The 21,496-nt window shown below is 36.2% G+C and overlaps 1 protein-coding gene across 4 annotated transcripts in view; it reads left to right on the top strand.

Annotated features, from left to right (window-relative positions):
* The window catches only part of Dmxl1 (Dmx like 1), a 143,357-nt gene that overhangs the window by 54,752 nt on the left and 67,109 nt on the right, over positions 1-21,496 (top strand). For all 4 annotated transcript variants that reach the window (XM_041659694.1, XM_041659693.1, XM_041659692.1 and 1 more), the window contains exons 16-23: positions 185-304; positions 1,600-1,821; positions 7,717-9,396; positions 10,602-10,709; positions 17,519-17,688; positions 18,324-18,421; positions 19,433-19,598; positions 20,178-20,439. In XM_041659694.1, coding sequence (XP_041515628.1) covers positions 185-304; positions 1,600-1,821; positions 7,717-9,396; positions 10,602-10,709; positions 17,519-17,688; positions 18,324-18,421; positions 19,433-19,598; positions 20,178-20,439 — 2,826 coding nt within the window. The remainder of the gene's footprint in view (positions 1-184; positions 305-1,599; positions 1,822-7,716; positions 9,397-10,601; positions 10,710-17,518; positions 17,689-18,323; positions 18,422-19,432; positions 19,599-20,177; positions 20,440-21,496) is intronic.

Here is a 21,496-nt window from a genome sequence, read left to right as displayed (position 1 = left end):
TGAAAATGAAATTTGCCTATAGCATGTATATAATTAGAATTTCATGATAATGCTAAGTCATTTGCTAACACCATCGAATACATTCTATAATGTTGCTTTGCATTTTTTAAGATTGTTTCTTTAAAATAGTGAAAAGCTATTTTAACTTGGTATGTTTAGTATACTATCCATTTAATGTCAACAGGCAATTCACCTCACGGATTTTCTGAAAAGTTCTACCTGGTTGTGATAGAGTGCACTCAAGACAATCGTTCACTGTTACACATGTGGGATTTACACTTAAGGTCCATTCCTGTCTCACTGGGTAAGTCTACTTCATTTGTGTGGGTTTTTTTTTTTTAAACTTTTTTTTTTTATTGAGAAAAGGAGAAAAAAAAAAAAACAAGTTTCCTCCTCCTCCCAGCCTCCCATTTCCCTCCCCCTCCTCCCACCCTTCTCCCCCTCCTCCCACCCTTCTCCTCCTCCCCCCACTCCTTTCCCCCTCCCTCTCCAGTCCAAAGAGCAGTCAGGGTTCCCTGCCCTGTGCTAAGTCCTAGGTCCTCCCCTCTAGGAAGGTGAACATCCAAACTGGCTAGGCTCCCACAAAGCCAGCACATTACGTAGGTTCAAAACCCCGTGCCATTGTCCTTGGCTTCTCATCAGCCCTCATTGTTCGCCATGTTCAGAGAGTCCAGTTTTATCCCATGCTTTTTCAGTCACAGTCCAGCTGGCCTTGGTGAGCTCCCAATAGATCAGCTCCACTGTCTCAGTGGGTGGGTGCTCCCCTCGTGGTCCCGACTTCTTTGCTCATGTTCTCCCTCCTTCTGCTCCTCATTGGGACCTTGGGAGCTCAGTCCAGTGCTTCAGTGTGGGTCTCTGTCTCTGTCTCCATCCATCACCAGATGAAGGTTCTATGATGATATGCAAGATATTCGGCAGTATTGCTATAGGATAGGGTCATTTCAGGTTCCCTATCCTCAGCTGCCCAAGGAACTAGCTGGGGACCTCGGCTTGGGCATCTGGGAGCCACTCTAGGTTCAAGTCTCTTGCCAACCCTAAGGTGTGTGGGTTTTTTGTTGTTTTGTTTTGTTTTGTTTAGATTCAAGTAGACCTACATTTAACAAAGTATACATGTACAGTTAGAAAAGTTTAGGGCTTTTTTTCTTTGTAAGAAAAAAATTTTTACTTTTACATAGTTTACAAAATCCTACATACATTTAACTGAAAAATGGTTTTGTAAAACCGTATTTATTCTTGTAAATAATATCATTTGTTAATATTATGTATTACTTACACAAAATAATGGGTTTATTAACTTTTTATAAATATGTTTAGTTACTTGAGCATAGTAACTTTCCTCTCTTCCTCCTCTTCCTCTGTTATCCTTCTTAGCTATGTCTCCTTTTCCATTGTTTAGAATTAGTTTTTGAAATCATTCTTATATATTGTAATAATTACAGTTTATTTAGAATACCAAAAATAAAACACCTTTCTTACTGTCTTCCTATATATAGTGTCTACAATTTTACATTTTAGCTATGTATTTAAAAGTAGCAGTTACAATATTTACTCTTATAGAGTTCCTGCTCAGATTTTGGTTCTGGTTTTTTTGTTTTACAGATGAAAGAACAGACACAAAAGTATCAGAAGCTATTTGGGTACCAGAAGATCATTATTCCTCTTCTCCAGAGAAGATTCTCTCTCCATTTTCACAGAGATTCCAGGCTTGCAGAGCAAATCTCCAGACCACCAGCAAGCTGTCCCTGTCCTCTGAAATGGTGTACAGCAAAGAGCTGGACCTGCCAGAAGGGGTGGAGATCATCAGTGTCCAGCCTTCAGCAGGTCTGTACGTCCCCCAGAGACTAAGCCAGCTTTGTAAAGCCTGGGTGCTTACAGTGTTCCTCAAAGTAAATGCTGTAACTTACTCTGAAATACACACAAAGCAGAAATGGAAATAATTCTATTGAGAACCTGAAATTGAAGGTTTAAATTTCTTATTATGTTTTCAAGTTATATGACATTTTCCAGCCAAGTTGTATTGGAAATACTGATTTGTTTAAAAAAACGATATTTTTGGGTAGATGTTTTATCTACTTTACTCACTACTTGGACTGAATACCTGAAAATGTTTATTTGGACTCTCAGTTTTAAGGTACAAACTAGCATGGCAGAAGTTTGAAGAAGCTGGTCACATTGTGTCTGCAATCAGGAAGCAGAGAGCTGGACATGAAAGCTGCTGCTCAGCTCACTTCACTCGCTGTCTTGCTAGTTACTTTTTTATTTCAATGTAAAATACCATTGACCAAGGCAACTTATGAAAGAAAGCATTTAATTGGGCTTACAGTTTTAGAGAGTTAAGAGTCCATCATGGCAGGGTGACAGGGCACTAGGGCACCAAGCAACAGGCTGGCTGGAGAAGCACCTGAGAGTTCATAGCTCTAAAAGGAGGAAGCATAAGAGCACACGGGAATGGTGCAAGTTGAGCAAACCACTGCCTCTCCCTCTGTGACACACCTCCTCCAACAAGGCCATTCCTCCTAGTCCTTCCTAAGCAGTTCTACCCATTAGGAACCAAACATTCAAATGTAGACCGTTCTTATTCAAACCACCACACTCTTTTATTCAGTCCAAGACCCCAACCCATGGAATCCTGTTGCCATGTTTAGAATGGGTTTTTCCATATCCATTAACTCAACTAGAAACTCCCTCAAAGATTTCCCTAGAGGTTTGTTTCTATGGTGACTCTAAATCCCTCAAGTTGAAAAAGTAGCCGGCGGTGGTGGCGCACGCCTTTAATCCCAGCACTCGGGAGGCAGAGGCAGGCGGATCTCTGTGAGTTCGAGACCAGCCTGGTCTACAAGAGCTAGTTCCAGGACAGGCTCCAAAACCACAGAGAAACCCTGTCTTGAAAAAAACCAAAAAAAAAAAAAAGAAAAAGAAAAAGTAAACTATCACATTAGACAAAATGAAAGTTTTAGAATGTGAGTAATAACAAGTTTTCCCTTATTTGCCAACTGTTTTAGTAGTTACAGTAGTTTTCTGGAGCTATGTGCTAAGGTAGACAGTATAAGGTTTCTGCAGTGTATTATCACTTTTATTCCAAGACAGTGGTTTTGAGAGTGCAGTTTCCAGACCAGGAGCAGCAGCATAATGTGACTTGCTGGCATTGAAATACTGATTCATGTACAGTAGCTTAGTGCCCAGTGATCTGATCTAAGCCTTCCAGGTATTTCTCATATATGTATCAAGAATACAAGACAAGATACAAGGCCTTTTAATTTTTGTGCTTTTTCTTCATTTGTTTGTTTTGGTTTGTTTGGTTTTTCAAGGTTTTTTGTTTTGGTTTCTCTGTAGCTTTGGTACCAGTCCTGGAACTAGACTGGTACCAGTCTGGCCTCAAACTCCTTGTCTCTGCCTCTTGAGTGCTGGGATATAGGCGTGCACCACTACCGCCAGGCATTATTTTTGTACTTTTTTTTTTTAAAGTAGGGGTTTCCTTAAGTGAGCTCAATTTCCCCAACTCAAATAGTTCTTTTATTCAGCCTCCCAAGTGCAGGGACTATAATCACTCCAAACTCTATTTTCAAACTCCTATTTTTTTAAATCATCAGATTATTATGAAAGTGTGACTCTTGATTACAAATTCTAGGTTAGAGGCCAGCAAGTATGACCAGCACTCTAGTGACTCTTGTTCTTTCAGGTATTAGAACCAGTGTGCTAAGGTTCTAAGAAAACCAATACAACATCCATGGTTTTAGTCATTCATTCTTTGAGTTTCATACTTAGAATGTGTCCGTGTTCTTTGCTACTTCTCATTCTTTCGACGGTTTGCCTAAAATACAAATACTGTTAAACATTAATCTTTGTGAAAGGTGAAAGTCTTAGGAGTTTGGGTTGTTGCCATATATGCAGCATCAATGTAAGCAAAGTTAAATCTTGAAAAAGAGTAATTTTAGTATTGTCAAAATTCTGCCACTAGCTATAACAAAATAGGTCTTCATTGCTTAAGTCCAGTTAAAATAGCAAAATAGAGAAATCAAGGATATATTAAGACAACTCTTTGGCCTAATTTAGAAGTTGTGTGGAAAAACAAGATTTGTTTTATTTCATAAAATTAGTAGCATATACTCAATGTGGTGGCTCTTTCATGTAATTCCCACATTTGGAAGGCAAAAGCAGAATTGCTGTAAGTTCAATGCCAGTCTTGTCTACATAGCAAATTCCAGGCCTTTGGGATATATAATGAAACCCTATTAAAAATATAAGGGTGTTTGGGGGCCATATAGAAAATTTTTTTTCTAGTATGAATTTTATTTATTTATTTATTTAGTCAGTTCTCTTGGAAAGGATTAAAAATGTTTTTATTCAGCTCAAAGAAATTGATGATCCTAATGTAAGGTTACATTTGTTTAAGACTTTGGAATATCATCACAGTTAATATGAAATGAACTTCAAAATGTGATAGAGGCTTATGGATGGTTAAGTGAGTAAAAGTATCTGCTGGTAGGACTGACAGTCAGAGTTAATCTGAGTTAGATTCCCAGCACCCACATCTGGCATCTTTCCTCAATTACTTTCTAATTTTTTGAAGATGTATTTTTAATTATGTGTATATCTATGGGGTATGCACATGTGAATGCAGGTGTTTATGAAGACCAGCCTGATCTCCAAAGCTAGAGTTTCCAGTGATTATAAACTCCTTGACATGGGTTCTGAGAATCAAACTTGGGCCTTCTGCAAGAATAGTGTGAGCTCTTAACTGCTGAACTCTCTCTCTCTAGTCTTCTACCTTTATTTTTCAAGGTGGGGTCTCTCACTGAACCTGAAGCTCATTAACTGAGCTAGGCCAGCCATTGAGTTTCAGGGAGCTACTTCTTTCTACCCACTTCTTCCCCAAAAACCTAAGGAGCTCCTATTTCTACTTTTTTTTCTTTCCATTCTAATTTTATTCTTGGCTATTTCATTCATATACAATGATCATATATAACCCTTATTTCCCTCCTTTAACTCCATCTATATCCACTTTAACATGCCCCTTTCCCACTATATGTCCTTTTTTTATTTTTTTAAGTAACCCACTTAGTCCAGTTTGTGCTGCCCATATGTTCATATGTATGAGGTATTAGAATTCCCCACATCCTCAATAAGGAGCAGTAAGTACCTGGATACCATCTGTCTTTCTATGCCAGAAGTTTGGCTGGTTTGATTTTGTGCAGGTAATCACAGCTGCTTGAGTTCATGAGTGTGATAGCCATGTCATATCCAGAAAGTAGTATTTTACAAAACTCCCCATCCTTCCGCTGACTCGTAGATTCTTTCTGCCTTCTCTTCAATGATATTTCATGAGCTTGAAAGAGGGGAGTTGATATAAGTATCTCATTTAGGGCTGAGTACTCAGTCTCTTATCACCAGTTATGCATCATTCCATTGACTGCCCACTTCAAGAAGAGGCTTCTCTATCAAGGTTCAGAGCAGCCTAGGTTATAGGTATAAACATAAAGATTTAAATGGCAATTGACCATTTAGCAAAATAATAATAGATAACACTCATGGTCTTTTCTGTAGGATTATCGTACAGGGCATAACATTTTCTCTTGTAGAGTAGCCTTCAAATCCAATCATTTAGTTAACACTCTTTAACAGTAATGCCACTATTGCAGAAGCTGGCATATTTTGCGTGATAGGTACATATTGTAACATGTATGATTCAGAGCTGGATAAGACCATTAATGTCTTTTCTTACTCCTGCATAGCATCTTCACATTGTGAAAGCTCACTACTGTGGAGGAATTGACCTGGACAGTTTGACTTTGATTTCTCTATTTCCTGCAGCCAGTGCATGCAGTGTCTACAGCAATAGAGTGATAGTGTTTAGCAGTGGTGGGTAATCAAGGACAAGGGCAATATTCTGTATTGTTTTGTAGACCTCTAGAACTCTTCTGACCAAGATCTCATAAGGAGATATACCACGCCTGTCATTTTTATTTATTCTGGGAGTGACACTGTCCACATATATAGGATAATTCCATTTAAAGTCTTTTAAATAGTTTTTTGTTTTTGTTTGTTTGTTTGTTTTACAATTAGCTTCCTAATTGATGTGTTTCCTGCCGAGCTTTTTACATGGGTTCTGAATACCCAACCTCAGATCCATGTACTTGTGCATTAGGCACTGAATTGACTGAGCTGTCTCCCTAGCCCCTTTACCTATATTTTACAAATAAATTTGGCAGTTTATAGTTATACCCTTTGTCTGCTGTTGGATATATTTGATTTTGCTCTACAGTAACACAGTTGAGTAGTTGTAATAGAGATCCTAGATCTGTCAAAGCCTGAAGTAGTTATCAATATCTCCTTAGATCTGACAGCCTATTTTGGGAAACTAATAGTATATATTATTAGTTTAAGCCTGATAAAAGTATTAATTTCACTTAGGAATAGATTAGTGTTATTAAATATACTTTAGTATAGGCTTTGTGGGTATAAACATAAATATTTAGAAGACAGTTTAATGCTATGTCAGTTTATCTAAATAATAATATCCAGTTCTCTATTAGGGACTGCAGTCACCACCACCACCATTTGTGGGGGTTCGCAGTACTAGTAAGAGAAGTCTGTTTTTGGTGATTAGTGGTCAGTGTAGATACATGACTACACAAAGTACTGATAGAGGATATTTATTGTCTCCCCTCTAAAGCTCAGGGAAAATTACAGAAAAGGGTGATAGGAATATAAAAACCAGCAGATAGAAAGGCTATGAAATGCCATTTTCTGTATAAGACAAAATCATAGTAACTGCAGGTGTCTGCAAAGGGTTTATATATGAATGAGCCTGTCATCTTTCAAGCATGGATGGAAGAGGGTTTCAGTGATCTCAGCCTCTCACTGCTTAACTGTTTGCTACTGATAGATTCAGAAAGAGGGGGATGTTACTGCTTTCACCAGACTCCAGTGACTAGTATTAATCCACTAGTGTCACAAATGACCTTGTTTAAGCTTGTTAGGTCACAAAACAAAATTGAAAGTCATGAACTTAGGAAAGACTTTGGTGGAGGTGGTTGGGTGGGTGGTCCTGATGGGAGGGAGAAAAGAGAAGGTGAGGAGGGAGAGAATCAGAATGTCTTGCAGTATAAGCATGAAATTGTCATATAATAAAATTTGTTTAAAAAAAAAAAAACCTCTAAAGTGACCAGAAGCTTGGGCAGTCATACTTATATTGAAACATACGAAGAATATGGAGCTAGAGAACCATGACAAATATCAACATATTTTTAAAATGAGATACATAGGTATAAAACTAGCAAATGGGTACAGAATCAGGATAATAACTAAGTTTTCAATAATCCTTTAAATAGTACAGTTGTTCAGTTTAGTTAGAACACATTTAATGTAGATTGTCGGGGCTTTAACCTATAAAATGTAAGGATTGAAATAAATTTTCTGAATTCATTTTTAGTTCTAAATTTTGGTGACTTTTTTGTAGTATTCCTCTTTATGTATTTGTGTGTGTGTGTGTGTTTGGGTATGTGCATGAACACATATGAAACTCAGGACAACTTGCATTAGTCTGTTCTATTCTCCTACCCTGTAAAGTTCCGGAATTTAACTCACAGCCCTGTAGTATATAGTATATTGGTGTCATTAAAAGCCTGATCATGAGCTTAACAGTAGTTTTCAGCAAAACAGCTTAAACTTTTAATACATAGAAAATATAATTTTAATGGCTCCTTTTCTTTCTAGGACACCTCAGTTCGTCTTCCATATATCCTGCGTGCAGTGCCCCTTATTTGTTGGCAACTTCATGCTCAGATGATAAAGTAAGATTTTGGAGATGCAGAGTAACAGATGGAGAATCGGCTACATCAAAGAATGGAAAAATGGATCTTGTGTATATTTGGGAAGAATGGCCGTTACTCATTGAAGATGGACTTCAGAGCAATAGTAGTATAACTGTACCTGGTAGACCTGTAGAAGTGAGCTGTGCACATACTAATCGTTTAGCAGTAGCTTATAAACAGCCTACATCTAATAGTAAATCTCAGGAATTTGTAATGCATGTAAGTATTTTTGAATGTGAGTCTACAGGAGGTTCATGTTGGGTTCTTGAACAGACTATTTATTTAGATGAGTTAAATACAGTATTGGATTCTGGCATTAGTATTGATAGCAATTTAGTGGCCTATAATAAACAAGAGACATATTTATTCAGTAAAGAAAGTATTACATCAAACACAAAACATTTGGTTCACTTAGACTGGATGTCTAGAGAAGATGGTTCTCATATCTTGACTGTAGGAGTTGGCTCAAAACTTTTTATGTATGGACCTCTGGCTGGCAAGGTACAAGAACAAACTGGTAAGGAGAACCAGGCATTTCCTCTTTGGGAGAGTACTAAAATTGTACCTCTTTCTAAATTTGTACTTTTACGAAGTGTGGACTTGGTTTCTTCTGTAGAAGGTGCCCCACCATTTCCTGTTTCTTTATCATGGGTCCGGGATGGCATCCTTGTGGTAGGAATGGATTGTGAAATGCATGTATATTCCCAGTGGCAGCCATCTTATAAACAAGAACCTGTTACAACAGATTCATACAATGGAAGCACTCCATCTATACTAAGCTTAATAAAACAAAGTAACTCTTCAAGTTCTGGTCTACATCCTCCAAAGAAAACTCTTACTCGATCCATGACCAGTCTTGCACAGAAAATCTGTGGAAAGAAAACTACGTTTGACCCTTCAGTGGATATGGAAGATTCCGGTCTTTTTGAATCAGCTCATGTACTTTCTCCAACTTTACCTCAATACCATCCATTGCAACTTCTGGAACTCATGGATCTTGGCAAAGTCCGGAGAGCCAAGGCTATCTTGTCACATCTTGTCAAATGCATTGCTGGGGAAGTTGTGGCTCTGAATGAAACTGAATCCAATCATGAGCGTCGTATTAGGTCTCTTACCATCAGTGCTAGTGGAAGCACCACCAGAGACCCACAGGCATTCAACAAAGCTGAAAACACAGATTACACAGAAATAGATTCTGTCCCTCCACTTCCTTTATATGCCTTACTTGCTGCGGATGATGATAGCTATCACTCATCTCTGGAAAAGTTTAGTAATGAAAGTTCCTCAAGTAAAAATAAACAGTTTTCAAAAGAAAATTATGATGAGCTTTTCCAGCCTTCAGTTCTCTCTGATAGTCACATGTTAGAGACAGATGAAGAAAATACGAAGCCCAAAGTTATTGACCTTTCACAATACAGTCCAACTTACTTTGGTCCTGAGCATGCACAGGTTCTTTCTGGCCATTTACTGCATTCTAGTTTACCAGGACTCAGTGGGATGGAACAGATGTCTTTGATGGCCTTAGCAGATACAATTGCAACTACAAGCACTGATATTGGAGAAAGCCGAGACAGAAGTCAAGGTAAAAGTAAACTCTGTACAAAGGGGGAGGAGGGAATAAAGATAATTTTACTTACTTTTATAGAAACCAATCTTACATAATTTTTAATAAAAATGATATCATGAGGGACCTTTTTAGAAAGTTACTGCAAAAAATTCATCTTTCACAAATTCATACCAGTCATCAATAATAATTGCTCAGTACAGATACAGAAGATCCAACTGAACCTCATCAGTTTTGCAAAAGTTCAGATTATTAATATAGTTGAAATTTAAGTGTTTCTGTTTTTACCCCTTCTGTGAAGATAATCCACTGTAAAACATTACAGTTTGATTTAACATTTTAAAAAAATTAGTGTTTTTGTGTACTCCTGCCTAGAATAACAAATGTAAAAACAAGAGGATTATATCTTCATTACCCAGAGAGCATTTTTTAAAATCTAAGCTATGAGCACATTTAAGCATATTTAAATGGAAATTTTCTATCATATCTTGAAGTCTGAAATTAGCAAGTCTATTATTTTAAATCAGATATATTGCTTAATAGGATTGACCATTGACCTAAGCTTGGCAAGAAAATAAGGATTAAAGTTCATTCAAAATGTTTTATATTTAAAAAAGGTATTTTATACTTTAGAGGGTATTACTAATAGATACTAATTTTATATATGTTATGTTTATTTTAATATGTTTACTATGAGTATGTTGCTATTATTTTTAATCATATAAGGGGAAAATCAGAACTTAAAATCAGGTTTAGCATAACACCATTTCCTCCAGTATACAGCTGATTATTGGGATTCAGATATGATTTGAATCCATTATAGTAAACATTACTTTAACATAACCATAGAAAGCATTAAACTCATTAAAAATAAAAGTTTCAGATCAAAGAAGGTCAGATTATAAAGAATGTTAATAGACTTTAAGTCAATTCATTCTCATCTTTAGTTTTCAGTTATTTAGCTATGCTGTTTTCTCTCTGATAAAAGAATGCTTATAGAAAAAATGCTAGAAAATATTTTAAAGTAAACTTTTTTGCAAGATTAAGAATGTTCCAAAAAAAAAAAAGATTAAGAATGTTTTGTTCTTATATATGGTATTGTGGCATGCTAATTATAAAATTTTTTAGTATTTTATGCTTATACAATAGTTTTAGTATTGCATTTGCATATAGTTTTTTTTTAAAAAAAACACAAAAGTTTACTTTTTTTTTTCTGGTTATAGGTGGAGAAACTCTAGATGAATGTGGATTAAAGTTTCTTTTGGCTGTTCGACTCCATACCTTTCTTACAACTTCCCTTCCAGCCTACCGAGCTCAACTCCTTCACCAAGGTGATTTTGCTATTCATTGCATGGAGATACCAGGAATGAAAAAGAGAGTTTGATAGAACAAAAGGAAGGAAGTAAAGAATAAGATTTATCCACCTGTTAAACTGGTAAAATTAGTGTGTATTCCCAACATAACTAACATGAGAGTATTACAAATATTATATTCTAATAAACATGTGATTACAAGTAACAGACCTCAGTGATGTTACATTAAATCCAGATATACATGGTCTCAGTACTCAGGAATTTGAAGTTAGTGCATGGTGCCAGCAGCATTACTGGCTACATTGTTATTAACAGTGGGGCTTGGGCCATGCTGGTAAAGCAATTTACTCAGTGATAAATGTATCTCTCTTTTCCCTTTGTCTCTGTGTTTATCTTTCTGCTTGCCTTCACCCATATTTTGCATTCTACCCACCTTAGTTTACTCACCTTAGTTGATATTAGCAAGATAATCATCGCTGCAGGCATTTCTAGAGATCCACCTCTCAGGTGATTCTAGATTCTATCAAGTTAACCATTAATTAGTCAACACAATCAGTCACTCAAATACCTAATTTTTTAGTGAAAACATTTGAAATTTACTTTTCATAAGTGTAAAATGAACAGTTGATTTTTTTTAAAGAAGATAGTAACTGTGCTATTCATTAGAACTCATAAACATTTCTCCTTGATGAGTGTCTCCTCACTGCCCTACCAGCAGGTTTTTGTAGCCACCATTCTATCCTCTGCCTGTATAAGATGCAATATGGAGTCTGCATATAAATAGAATAATGAAGTTATTTGTCTTTTTCTGCCTTTCATTTAGCATAATGTTCTCCAGGTTTATTCATGTTGTTGCAAGTAACAGAATTTTTTTTAAGATACTAGGATTCTATTCCATTATGAATATATACATTTTCTTTATCTATTTACCCATTAGTAAGACATTTTAGATGATTTTTAACAGAGCTATTATAATATTGCAATGAACATTGGATGCATTAACTCTTTAACATGCTAATTTCAAATCTTTTTAAAATTGTATCTGAAAGTAGGAATATTGACCCACATGGCAATTTTATTTCTAGTTTTATAAAGCAATGCTATATAGTTTTCCATAATATCTATGACAACTTTCATTCTCACCAGGATCATATGGTGTTCCCCTTTTCTCTAAATTCTTGAAATGAAGGATTTTATCTTTTGATATAGTATCTTTCTTCCAGATAATAGGTCATGTCACATTGTGATCTTAATTTACACTTTACTGGAGGTTTGGAGTATTAAACATGTATTCCGTGTGTTTACCTGTAGATTGAAGCTTCTGTCTTGCGCAGTCCCACCGCTATTAAGTCCGAAAGAAACACACAGCGGTTTATATTAATTATAAATTGTTTGTCCTATTAGTTCAGGCTTATTAACTAGCTCTTACAACTTAAATTAACCCACAATTCTTATCTGTGTTTAGCTTCATGGTTTGGTATCTTTTCTCAATAAGGCATTCTCATCTTGCTTCCTCTGCATCTGGCTGGGGACTGCATCTCTGCCTTTCTTCTTCCCAGAATTTTTCTGAGTCTGGTTGCCTCATTTATACTTGCTGCCTGGCTACTGACCAATCAGTGTTTTATTAAACCAATACAAGTGACAAATCTTTACAGTGTACATGAGCATCATTCTACATCATTTACTGGTGAATCATCTTTCTTTTTTTAGGGGGGAGGTCTTTTAAATCAGGGTTTCTCTGTGTAACTGCCCTTCCTGTTCTGGAACTCGCTTTGTAGACCAGGTTGGCTTTGAGCTTACGGAAATCCCCCTGCCTGTGTGCCTGTGCCTCTTGAGTCCTGAGATTAAAGGCCTCTTTCCTATATTCCTGTTATTCTTAGATTTGGTCTTTTATTTAATCTTTTTCTTGATTTTTTTTGGGGGGGGGGCAGATCTTTTTGATTTAACATTTTCTTTGACCAAGTAAGCCATTTCTTCTGTCTTTAATGCCTGACACTTTCAGTTCCATCGCTTGTATTCTGTTGGTGAGGTTTTCCTCTGGGATTCCTGTTTGAATTACTAAATATTTTGTTTCCAAATTTCTCTCAGTTTGGGTTTTCTTTATTGATCATATTTTCACTTCCAGGTCTTAAAGTATTTTAATCATTTCCTCCCATCATTTGTTTGTGTTTCCATAGATTTACTTATGGCTTTTAGTAATTCCCTCCAAAAGGACCTTTAGCATAGTCAAAAGGCTATTTTAAGGTCTTTATCTGTACTTCAGCTATGTTGCAGTTCTCAGTGCCTACTGTGGTAGGGTTGCTGTGCCCTTTTAGAGACGCATTTTCCTGGCCTGTATTGATTGTTTTTACACTGGAGTCTAAACATCTCTGTTTGGGACAACTGAAATTCTAGGTGTTGAAATTCTAGGTCTTGTCTTTGGTGGGTACATGTTTTGTTCCTAGGTTTCTGCTGCTCTGCGTGGTTCTTGGGAATGTGTTGTGGCCCTGTATTGCCTGGTAAGAAATTCTGGGATTCTGCTAGATGTGGCCACTGGTTTCAAGGTAAAATATGTTTCTAGGTATTAGGAATTCTCACTTAGTAATGGGAATGGATTGGTAGAAGCCTAAAGGGAACCACCAGGATCTGCTTGTTCTCCTAGAAATGGGGGCAGAAAGAAGAGAGGCCAAAACAGGTAGTCTGTTAAAAAGCTGTGCATGAGATGGGGGGATGGGAAGGTGGATTTGAAGGAGAGAAGGTTGAAGATCTAAAACTTGTCTACCTGCTTCCCAGGCTTGCTAGCATGTCTGGAAAGTTGTTTAGATGGTTTCCAGAGAATGCCTGCTATCCTTAGAGAATTAGCATAACAGGAGGAGTGGGGAAGAAGACTGGAAGAGAAAATCTGTCTCAGGCTGGAGATGTAGGCAGCAGGTAATCTGCTGCAGAGATGGGAGTGAGACTTGGGAATTGGATTTGGGATAGAGAAGGGAGAGATGGAGATCCAGTTAGGCTACCTGTTTCCCTGGCAGGAGTGGCCTGTCGGTTCCCAGGAAATGCCTGCTGGATTTGAGGACTGGGATAAGGTGGTGGGTGAGTAGAGAAGAAAGATTGGAGACTTGTGTGATCCCACTGGAGATGAGGCGGCCACAGCAGGTAGTCTGCTATAGGTCTGGGGTGAGACTGGGGGATTGATTTTTGAGAAGAGCAAGGAGAAGTGAAGCTCTGCAGTTAGCCTACCTGCTTCCATGGCTGGAGTGTTCATTCACTGCTTTTTAAATCAAGTTTCTTTTTCTTGCTGTTAAGTTCCTTTTAAATTTTGAACTTTTTTTTTTTTTTTTTTGAGACGAAGTCTCACCATGTATCCCTGAGCTAGCTACAACTCACTATATAGATCAGGATGACTTTGAACTTACAGGGATACTGGGATTAAAGTTGTGTGCCACCACACCCTTCCTTGATATGAATTTTTTATCAGATGTACAGATTGCAAGTACTTTCTCTTAGTCTATAGGCTGTTTCTATTCTTGCCATCTTTCATTCTTTGCTATCAGTATTTTAGTTTTATGTCCCATTTGTCTATTTTTGTTGTCTGTACTGCAATCATTGTCAAAGTCATGGAGCTTGCAGGTTGTTTGGGCCTGTTTTGTGCTCTTTGAGCATCCTTGATTGTGATTAATTTCAGAATGGTCTCAGCCACTATTGATTGAAAAACTTATTTTTCTTTTTTTCTGTTCTCCTGCTGGTAGCTCAACTATACTTAAAAACAAACTCACAATTCTTGAGACTCTATTTTGATTGTGTTCGTTATTTCCTTTTTCTTTTTCGATTTTTTTCAAGACAGAGTTTCTCTGTCTAACAACAGTCCTGGAACTTGCTTTGTAGACCAGGCTGGCCTTGAACTCAGAGATCCACCTTCCACTGCCTCCCCAGTGTTGGGATTAAAGACGTGGTGAGTCCCCCACTGCCCAGTTTTGATTGTTTTCTTGTATGTTCAGAAGTTGACTGTTTTGATTGTTTTCTTGTATGTTTAGAAGTTGACTGTTTTGAGCCTACTGATGACTCATTTATTGATGGCATTCTTAATTTAAATTTTGATTTCTATTATTTCTTTTTTTGTTTGTTTGTTTTGTTTTGTTTTGTTTTTCGAGACGGGGTTTTTCTGTGGTTTTGGAGCCTGTCCTGGAACTAGCTCTTGTAGACCAGGCTGGTCTCGAACTCACAGAGATCCACCTGCCTCTACCTCCCGAGTGCTGGGATTAAAGGCGTGCGCCACCACCGTCCAGCTATTATTTCTTTTAGATATTTATTAACTTTTCTATCTGCTTATACTTAATCTTTTTTCCAGTGTTGATATTCTTTATACTGCATGCAGTCAACCTTTAATATAAGTTTATAAGAAGACAATACATTATTGTTGACCATTGCTACAATTTTGTATAGCAGACATCTATAGTTTATTCATTTTATTTGATAAAACTCGATGCCTCATGATTCCCGTCTTCTCAGCCCCTGAAACCACCATTGTAGTCTGTTGATTCTATGAATTTTTTTCTTTGAGATAAATCATGTGAGTAGAATAATACAGTACTTACCAATAATATGACTCATTTGTTTTGCTTAGTATAATGTCTTCAAATTTTATGTTACATATTGTAGAATTTTCTATTCCATTGTATGAGAGATTGTATTTTTAAAACCGTGCTTCTTCAGATGGGTATTTAGATTGTTTCCATATCTTATGAACATTGCTGCAGTCAGAATAGAGTGTAATATCTGTTCAAGTAAAAGAAATTATTCCTTATCATAGGTTAAAAATGTGAAGCCATATATGTTAAAGTCATGTCTTGTAAACAAACATTTATTTTGCTTAGTAATATTAAATAAAACATAGCATGAAAAGACAGAATAGAAACTGAGCATTGTTACCTGTACTGATCATTAGCTTGCCTACACAAATGTTAAATATCAATATTAAAATATCCTATCAATATGATGAGGCAGCATAATAGCCATGGTTATGGGTCAGATATTCTGTATTACTTAATTGGATTATTTTATTCAATCCTTAATACTGTTATATATGTCATATATATCTACGCATATATTATAACTAAGCACAATTTCTATTTGTTGGTTTGTTTTTTCTAAGACAGGGTTTCTTTGTGTAGTTTTGAATGTCCTGAAACTCGCTCTGTCACCAAGCTGGCCTTGAACTCAGAGATCTCCTACCTCTGCCTTCCCAATGCTGGAATTAAAGGCATGAGCCACCACCCCCATGATATTTTGTTTGTTTTTTAAATGATTTGTTTTTTATTTTATGTTCATTGGTGTTATGCCTGTGTGTATATATGAGTGTGTCAGATTCCCTAGAACTGGAATTACAGACCCTTGAGAGCTGCCATATGGGTACTGAGACTTGAATCTGAGTTCTCTATAAGAACAACCAGTGCTCTTAGCCACAGAACCATCTCTGCAACCCTTTATTCACATTGTCGTAATAAAAACCAGAGTCATTAAAAATATAATAACCTTCCCAAGATTATATATTTTATTTTGTAATATACCTGGAATATTACATACATGTTCTAATTTTAGAGTCTTTGTAGTACTGTGCTTAGCCTGAGTTATACTTTTTGTTTGATTCCATGAATTTCTTTAATTCTATGGAGTAGAACATCTAGAACAGATGTTTGAGAGAAAAGAGAAGCAGTACTAAAGAGGAAAGCACACCCCGTGTAACAGTCCTTCAAGTGCTTCTTATGTTCTCAGGGAGTCTGTGGGTGATATCCAGAGTAGCATAGTGACATTTCCCATACGTGTTGTGTTTTCAAAGAAATAGATGTGAATTGTATTCATCGGAGTGGTATTGTTGGAGTAAAAACTAAGTCACATTTCTAGGAACAATAAAGACTATAGTTATGAGTCTGGAAAAAGCTTTGAAAGGCGACAGGGCTTCTCACTGATGCATGTAGCAATTTGCAAAGTTGGTAAGTCAGATATTTCTCAAGAGCAAAAGGCCTGAACTGAGAGAGCAAGTCTGTGACCCAGAGCATCTGTTTCCAGTTCAAGCTTGTCACCATCATAGTTTCAAGTTGCCACAGAAATAATAAACCTAGAAATGGTTTCTCAAATCATACACACAGGATAGTGATGAACGGTTCCTTAAATCATTTCTTACGCTATTTCCAGGATTTTATTCTTCCATCTGTTATGGTAAAAGGACTCTGTCATATGTCATTTAAGTACCTGGTTTGTCTTAATTAATATACACAATTCATAGACATATTAACAGGTTATTTTGAGCTAATTTGTGTAAATAAAAACCTAAAACCATTTATATGTTTATTGTGCAAATATTATAAATATTTCTGATAATTGAAGTAGTAATAAGAGCGGCGGGGCTGCATTCCCAGCACCCCAGCCGCCTGCTCGGCTAGCCTATGCCTGAAATAACAACACACAAACTGTATTCATTTAAACACTGCTTGGCCCATTCTCTTCTAGGCTAATTCTCACATATTAATTTAGCCCATTTCTAATCATCTGTGTGTAGCACCCCAAGGTGCGCTTACCGGGGAGATTCTAGCCTATGTCCATCCTGGGTCGGAGCTTCATGCTGGGAGCGGGGCATGGCGTCTCTCTCAGGCGTCTGCTCCCGAGAGAGCTGTGGAGTCTCTGACCTCACTTCCTCTTCCTCCCAGCGTTCTGTTCTGTTTACTCCACCTACCTATGTCCTAACCAATAAAATGGGCCAGGGCAGTTCCTTTATTAGCCAATGACCTTCCTCCATCAGATAATCATTATATAATTTTTGCGTTGTTTATAAGTGTCTTTTTTTAAAATTTCAGGCCTCTCTACTGGTCATTTTGCTTGGGCATTTCACTCGGTAGCAGAAGAAGAACTGCTGAATATGTTACCAGTCATGCAGAAAGATGATCCAACTTGGTCTGAACTTAGAGCAATGGGTGTGGGATGGTGGGTTCGCAATTCTCGCATCTTGCGCAAATGCATAGAAAAGGTAAATTTTTATTTGGACGTAAAATAGTATATTTTGAATATTTGTTTAATGGCATCCTGTCTTCTATATTAGTTATTCCATTTTGTTTTAGAAACAGCTTCATAATTTTTGTGTGGTGTGTTGTGTTATTGGGTATTAAATGTATGGCCTTATGAATGCTAGGCATGCATTATATCAGTGAACAAAGTTCAGAATCAAGCCTCTTTTTTTAAAAAAACATTTAATGATTTCAGTACATTGCAGATGCTGGCCTTGAATGTGCAATTCTGTCTCAAACTCTTGAGCTGTTGTGATTCTAGGCCTTTGCCAGTAGGCCTATCTATTCTCAACCTCTAGTTAACACATTTATTTACTAGTATACTTCTTAATTTCTGAAGTATTTGTTTAGAAAAATACAATAGTTTAGGAAGACTTCTATAGCCCTGTCACCTCTTCTGTGTGTACTCTGCTACTATAAGTGTACATATACTAGTTAAATCTATATGCTTGCACTTATTTATGCATATATGCTTATTTGTGTGCTTATTTAAATTTTAACATAGAAATAGCATGTACTAATCTTATATGTAAGAGCAATTATTTATTCATTCCCAAACGACTTCTTTAAAAGATTGACTACTGTTTTTCAATTGTAGGTAGCCAAAGCAGCCTTTCATAGAAATAATGATCCTTTAGATGCTGCAATTTTTTACCTTGCCATGAAAAAAAAAGCTGTGATTTGGGGATTATATAGGTAAGTGAAAGACCTTTAGAGCTAAAAGTCACTTTTCATTCAGAATGAATGCATAAGTAAAACATGCTTTTATTGAATATGTTCTTAGTTGCCTTTTGTGTTAAAGTGTGTGTTCCATGTTAAAAGAAACCAAATGATGTTACTTAAGTTTGTTTTAGCATTTATCAGTCTAAAAACAAGTTTGTTTCTTATTTGATTATTCTAAGAATATCTCCCTCATCACCAAGAAGCAGGGAGGAAGGAAGTGGAGTAGAAAACAAATGTGTCAAGATGAATTTGCGTCAGCATTGGGGAGGAGGAGGAGATAGTGGAGTCTGGGATAAGCACCTGTCCTCTGCTACTAAAGGACATGGGTCAGTGTGTTCCTGAGACTGTTACTCTTCTAGGTGCTGTCATTTCTTCTTCTCACTTGTCAACCGCAACCACTCCAAGAGTACCATTTGTTGAAGATTCTGTTTCAGAATGGCAACTTCTGGGGAGATTTTTTATATTGAATATATGAGTTTTCTAAGAATCTAAGGTTTTTCAGGATTGTTTTCTATCAGATTCCATTGAGTTTTAGTTAGCAAACTCATTTCCAAATAGGTAGAACACAACTATTGATGAGGTTTTAATTTTATACTAGTGTAAATATTAATGTGTAAATTATTTTAACGAAGTATGTATTAGTAAAATTAATCTGCATGAATTTAAAGGTGATTTTTGTCTGAGTGCTGCAAATGCAGATCACTTTGCAATTTGTAAGAGAACTTTTAAAAAAATTTGTGAGATTTATATATAAAAGTAAATACTTACCTAATCTTATTTTACTAATGAAGATGCAGATTCATAGTAATTTGTGAACTGGCAAATGTTTTGTTTTCATTTTTATAACTTTTTTTTTGTAACTGGATCTTAGTATGCACTACAGATTGCCTTCAAATTACCCATCTTACTCACTGAAAGTCCTAACTGTAAAAGGCTGATTCCAAAGTAGTATTTTAAAATTTTATGAATTTTGTTCCTTTATAGATCTCAAAAAGACACCAAAATGACACAGTTTTTTGGACACAATTTTGAGGAAGAGAGGTGGCGTAAAGCAGCTTTGAAAAATGCCTTTTCTTTATTAGGCAAGCAAAGGTTTGAACATTCTGCAGCCTTTTTTCTTCTAGGTGGTTGCCTCAGAGATGCAATTGAGGTAAACTTTCTTTTTAATTATCATTATCATTTCCTTAAGCAGTTCACCTAAATCTTAATTTTCTAAATTTTAATTTAACTGGTAGAAATATGAGGCTAAGTGCCTAAAGTTACTGATAATATTTTATAGTAGTTTTTATATTTTATCTTTTACCTAGAGCAGTATTTTACAGAACTGATAAAGCAAGTTTTGTAAAATGAGTAATTCATATGACTCTACACATGAAGTATATCTGGCTCTTTCACTTATTAGATTTGAGAAAAATATCTTTTTAATTTTAAAATTTTAATCTGCTCAGGTGAATTCAGAAGAGCAAGTTTTAAGAATAAAAGTTATAGATTTATACTGACTAGAGTCATCCGTTTCCTCAGGTCAAATTACTTTGTAAATGCATGCTTAGTAGTGACAAATAGATTTGCAGATGTTATAAATGTTAATTTACTAAAGTAGGCAATATACATGCCAGTATTGCATTTATAGCTTGTAATGTTTAGAGATTAATAAATCCTTATACATTTTCGGTAAATAGGTTGAGTTCTTCTTAAAAGCTGACTTTATTTATAAACAATATTTTTTAAGGTATGTCTTGAGAAACTGAATGACATTCAGTTGGCTCTTGTAATAGCAAGACTGTTTGAGTCTGAATTTGATAAGTCTGCAACATACAAATCTATTTTACGTAAAAAAGTGTTGGGAATTGGTTCTCCAGTCAATGAACTCAGTTCATCAAACCTAAATGCACATCGCGACCCCTTTCTTCGGAGTATGGCACACTGGATTTTAGAGGATTATAGCGCTGCTCTGGAGACATTAATAAAGCAGCCAGTTACAGAGAATGAAGGTAAGGTGACACTTCCTAGATTTTAATAAAAATGTTATTATTTTATGAAAATGTAGTCCACTTTCTGGTTCTAATGTAATACTGCATATTAATTTTTTGGTCTTTGTGACTAAGTGGGGTTTTATTATTTCATAAAGATAAACTATTTAAAGCCAAGAACTTTAGATTTTCTGTTTTATGAAATAAATGTATTGAACATAAATAGTACCAACAGTTGATTTTAAATACTTTGGAGAAATGGTAATAATATAAAGCCAATTTTTAATATTTGGTTGAGTTATTACACTTCTTAATCAGTTTTATAATTCTTACAAGAAAAATGCAGTGACAAGAAAGCTGACTTAATAGATGTGATAGGAGAACCTTAAACTGGAAAAATCCTTGACTATTGTTTTCTTAGGATCAGTAGCATATAGGTTATTTTAAATATGCCCTTTAGAACTCTACTTCTCGTTTTCTTTCTGGGTGTGTATGTGAGTGCATGCATGTGTGCATACGCACATTTATGCAGGAAACATTCTTTTTAAGCAGGGCTTGTGTGTGTGCGTGTGCATGTGTGTGTGTGTAACAGCCGTGACTGTCCTGGATCTAGCTCTCTAAACCATGCTGGCTTGAACTCACAGATCCATCTGCCTCTTCCACTGGAGTGCTGGGATTAATGGCATGTGCCACCATGCCTGATTGTGAAACATTCTTATAGCCTACTATAAAGTGAAATTCTTTCTATGAAGTCATGTAAAAATGGTTGGATTTACTTTACCAGTATTTCTCCATAGGCAGGATTGAATGGTATGTTATAGCTGGCTTAGTAGTGAGTGTATCATTTGGAACAGTAAGTAAAATAGCTTCTAGTTTATAACTTTTTATGTAGCACTATTTAATTAGGAAGTATCTTTTAACACTCAAAAGAAAGCCATGAGACTTGTGTATTTAAGTCTCGTAGCTAAAGGGTCCTTAGATGGTTCCAAATAACCAGATCTGCAATTGGAGAAGGCAGGTTTATTCTTGAGACAAAAAAACGCTAGCATGCTGGGATTCCCCCAGGGTTTGACCCCAG

The sequence above is a fragment of the Microtus oregoni genome, unplaced genomic scaffold (genome assembly GCF_018167655.1).
Source record: "Microtus oregoni isolate MIOR12 unplaced genomic scaffold, Mior012 000011F_ref0000422, whole genome shotgun sequence".
In the NCBI taxonomy this organism is placed as follows: domain Eukaryota; kingdom Metazoa; phylum Chordata; class Mammalia; order Rodentia; family Cricetidae; genus Microtus; species Microtus oregoni.
Note: the sequence above shows the minus strand (reverse complement) of the source record. Positions and strands in the feature narration are given on the sequence as shown.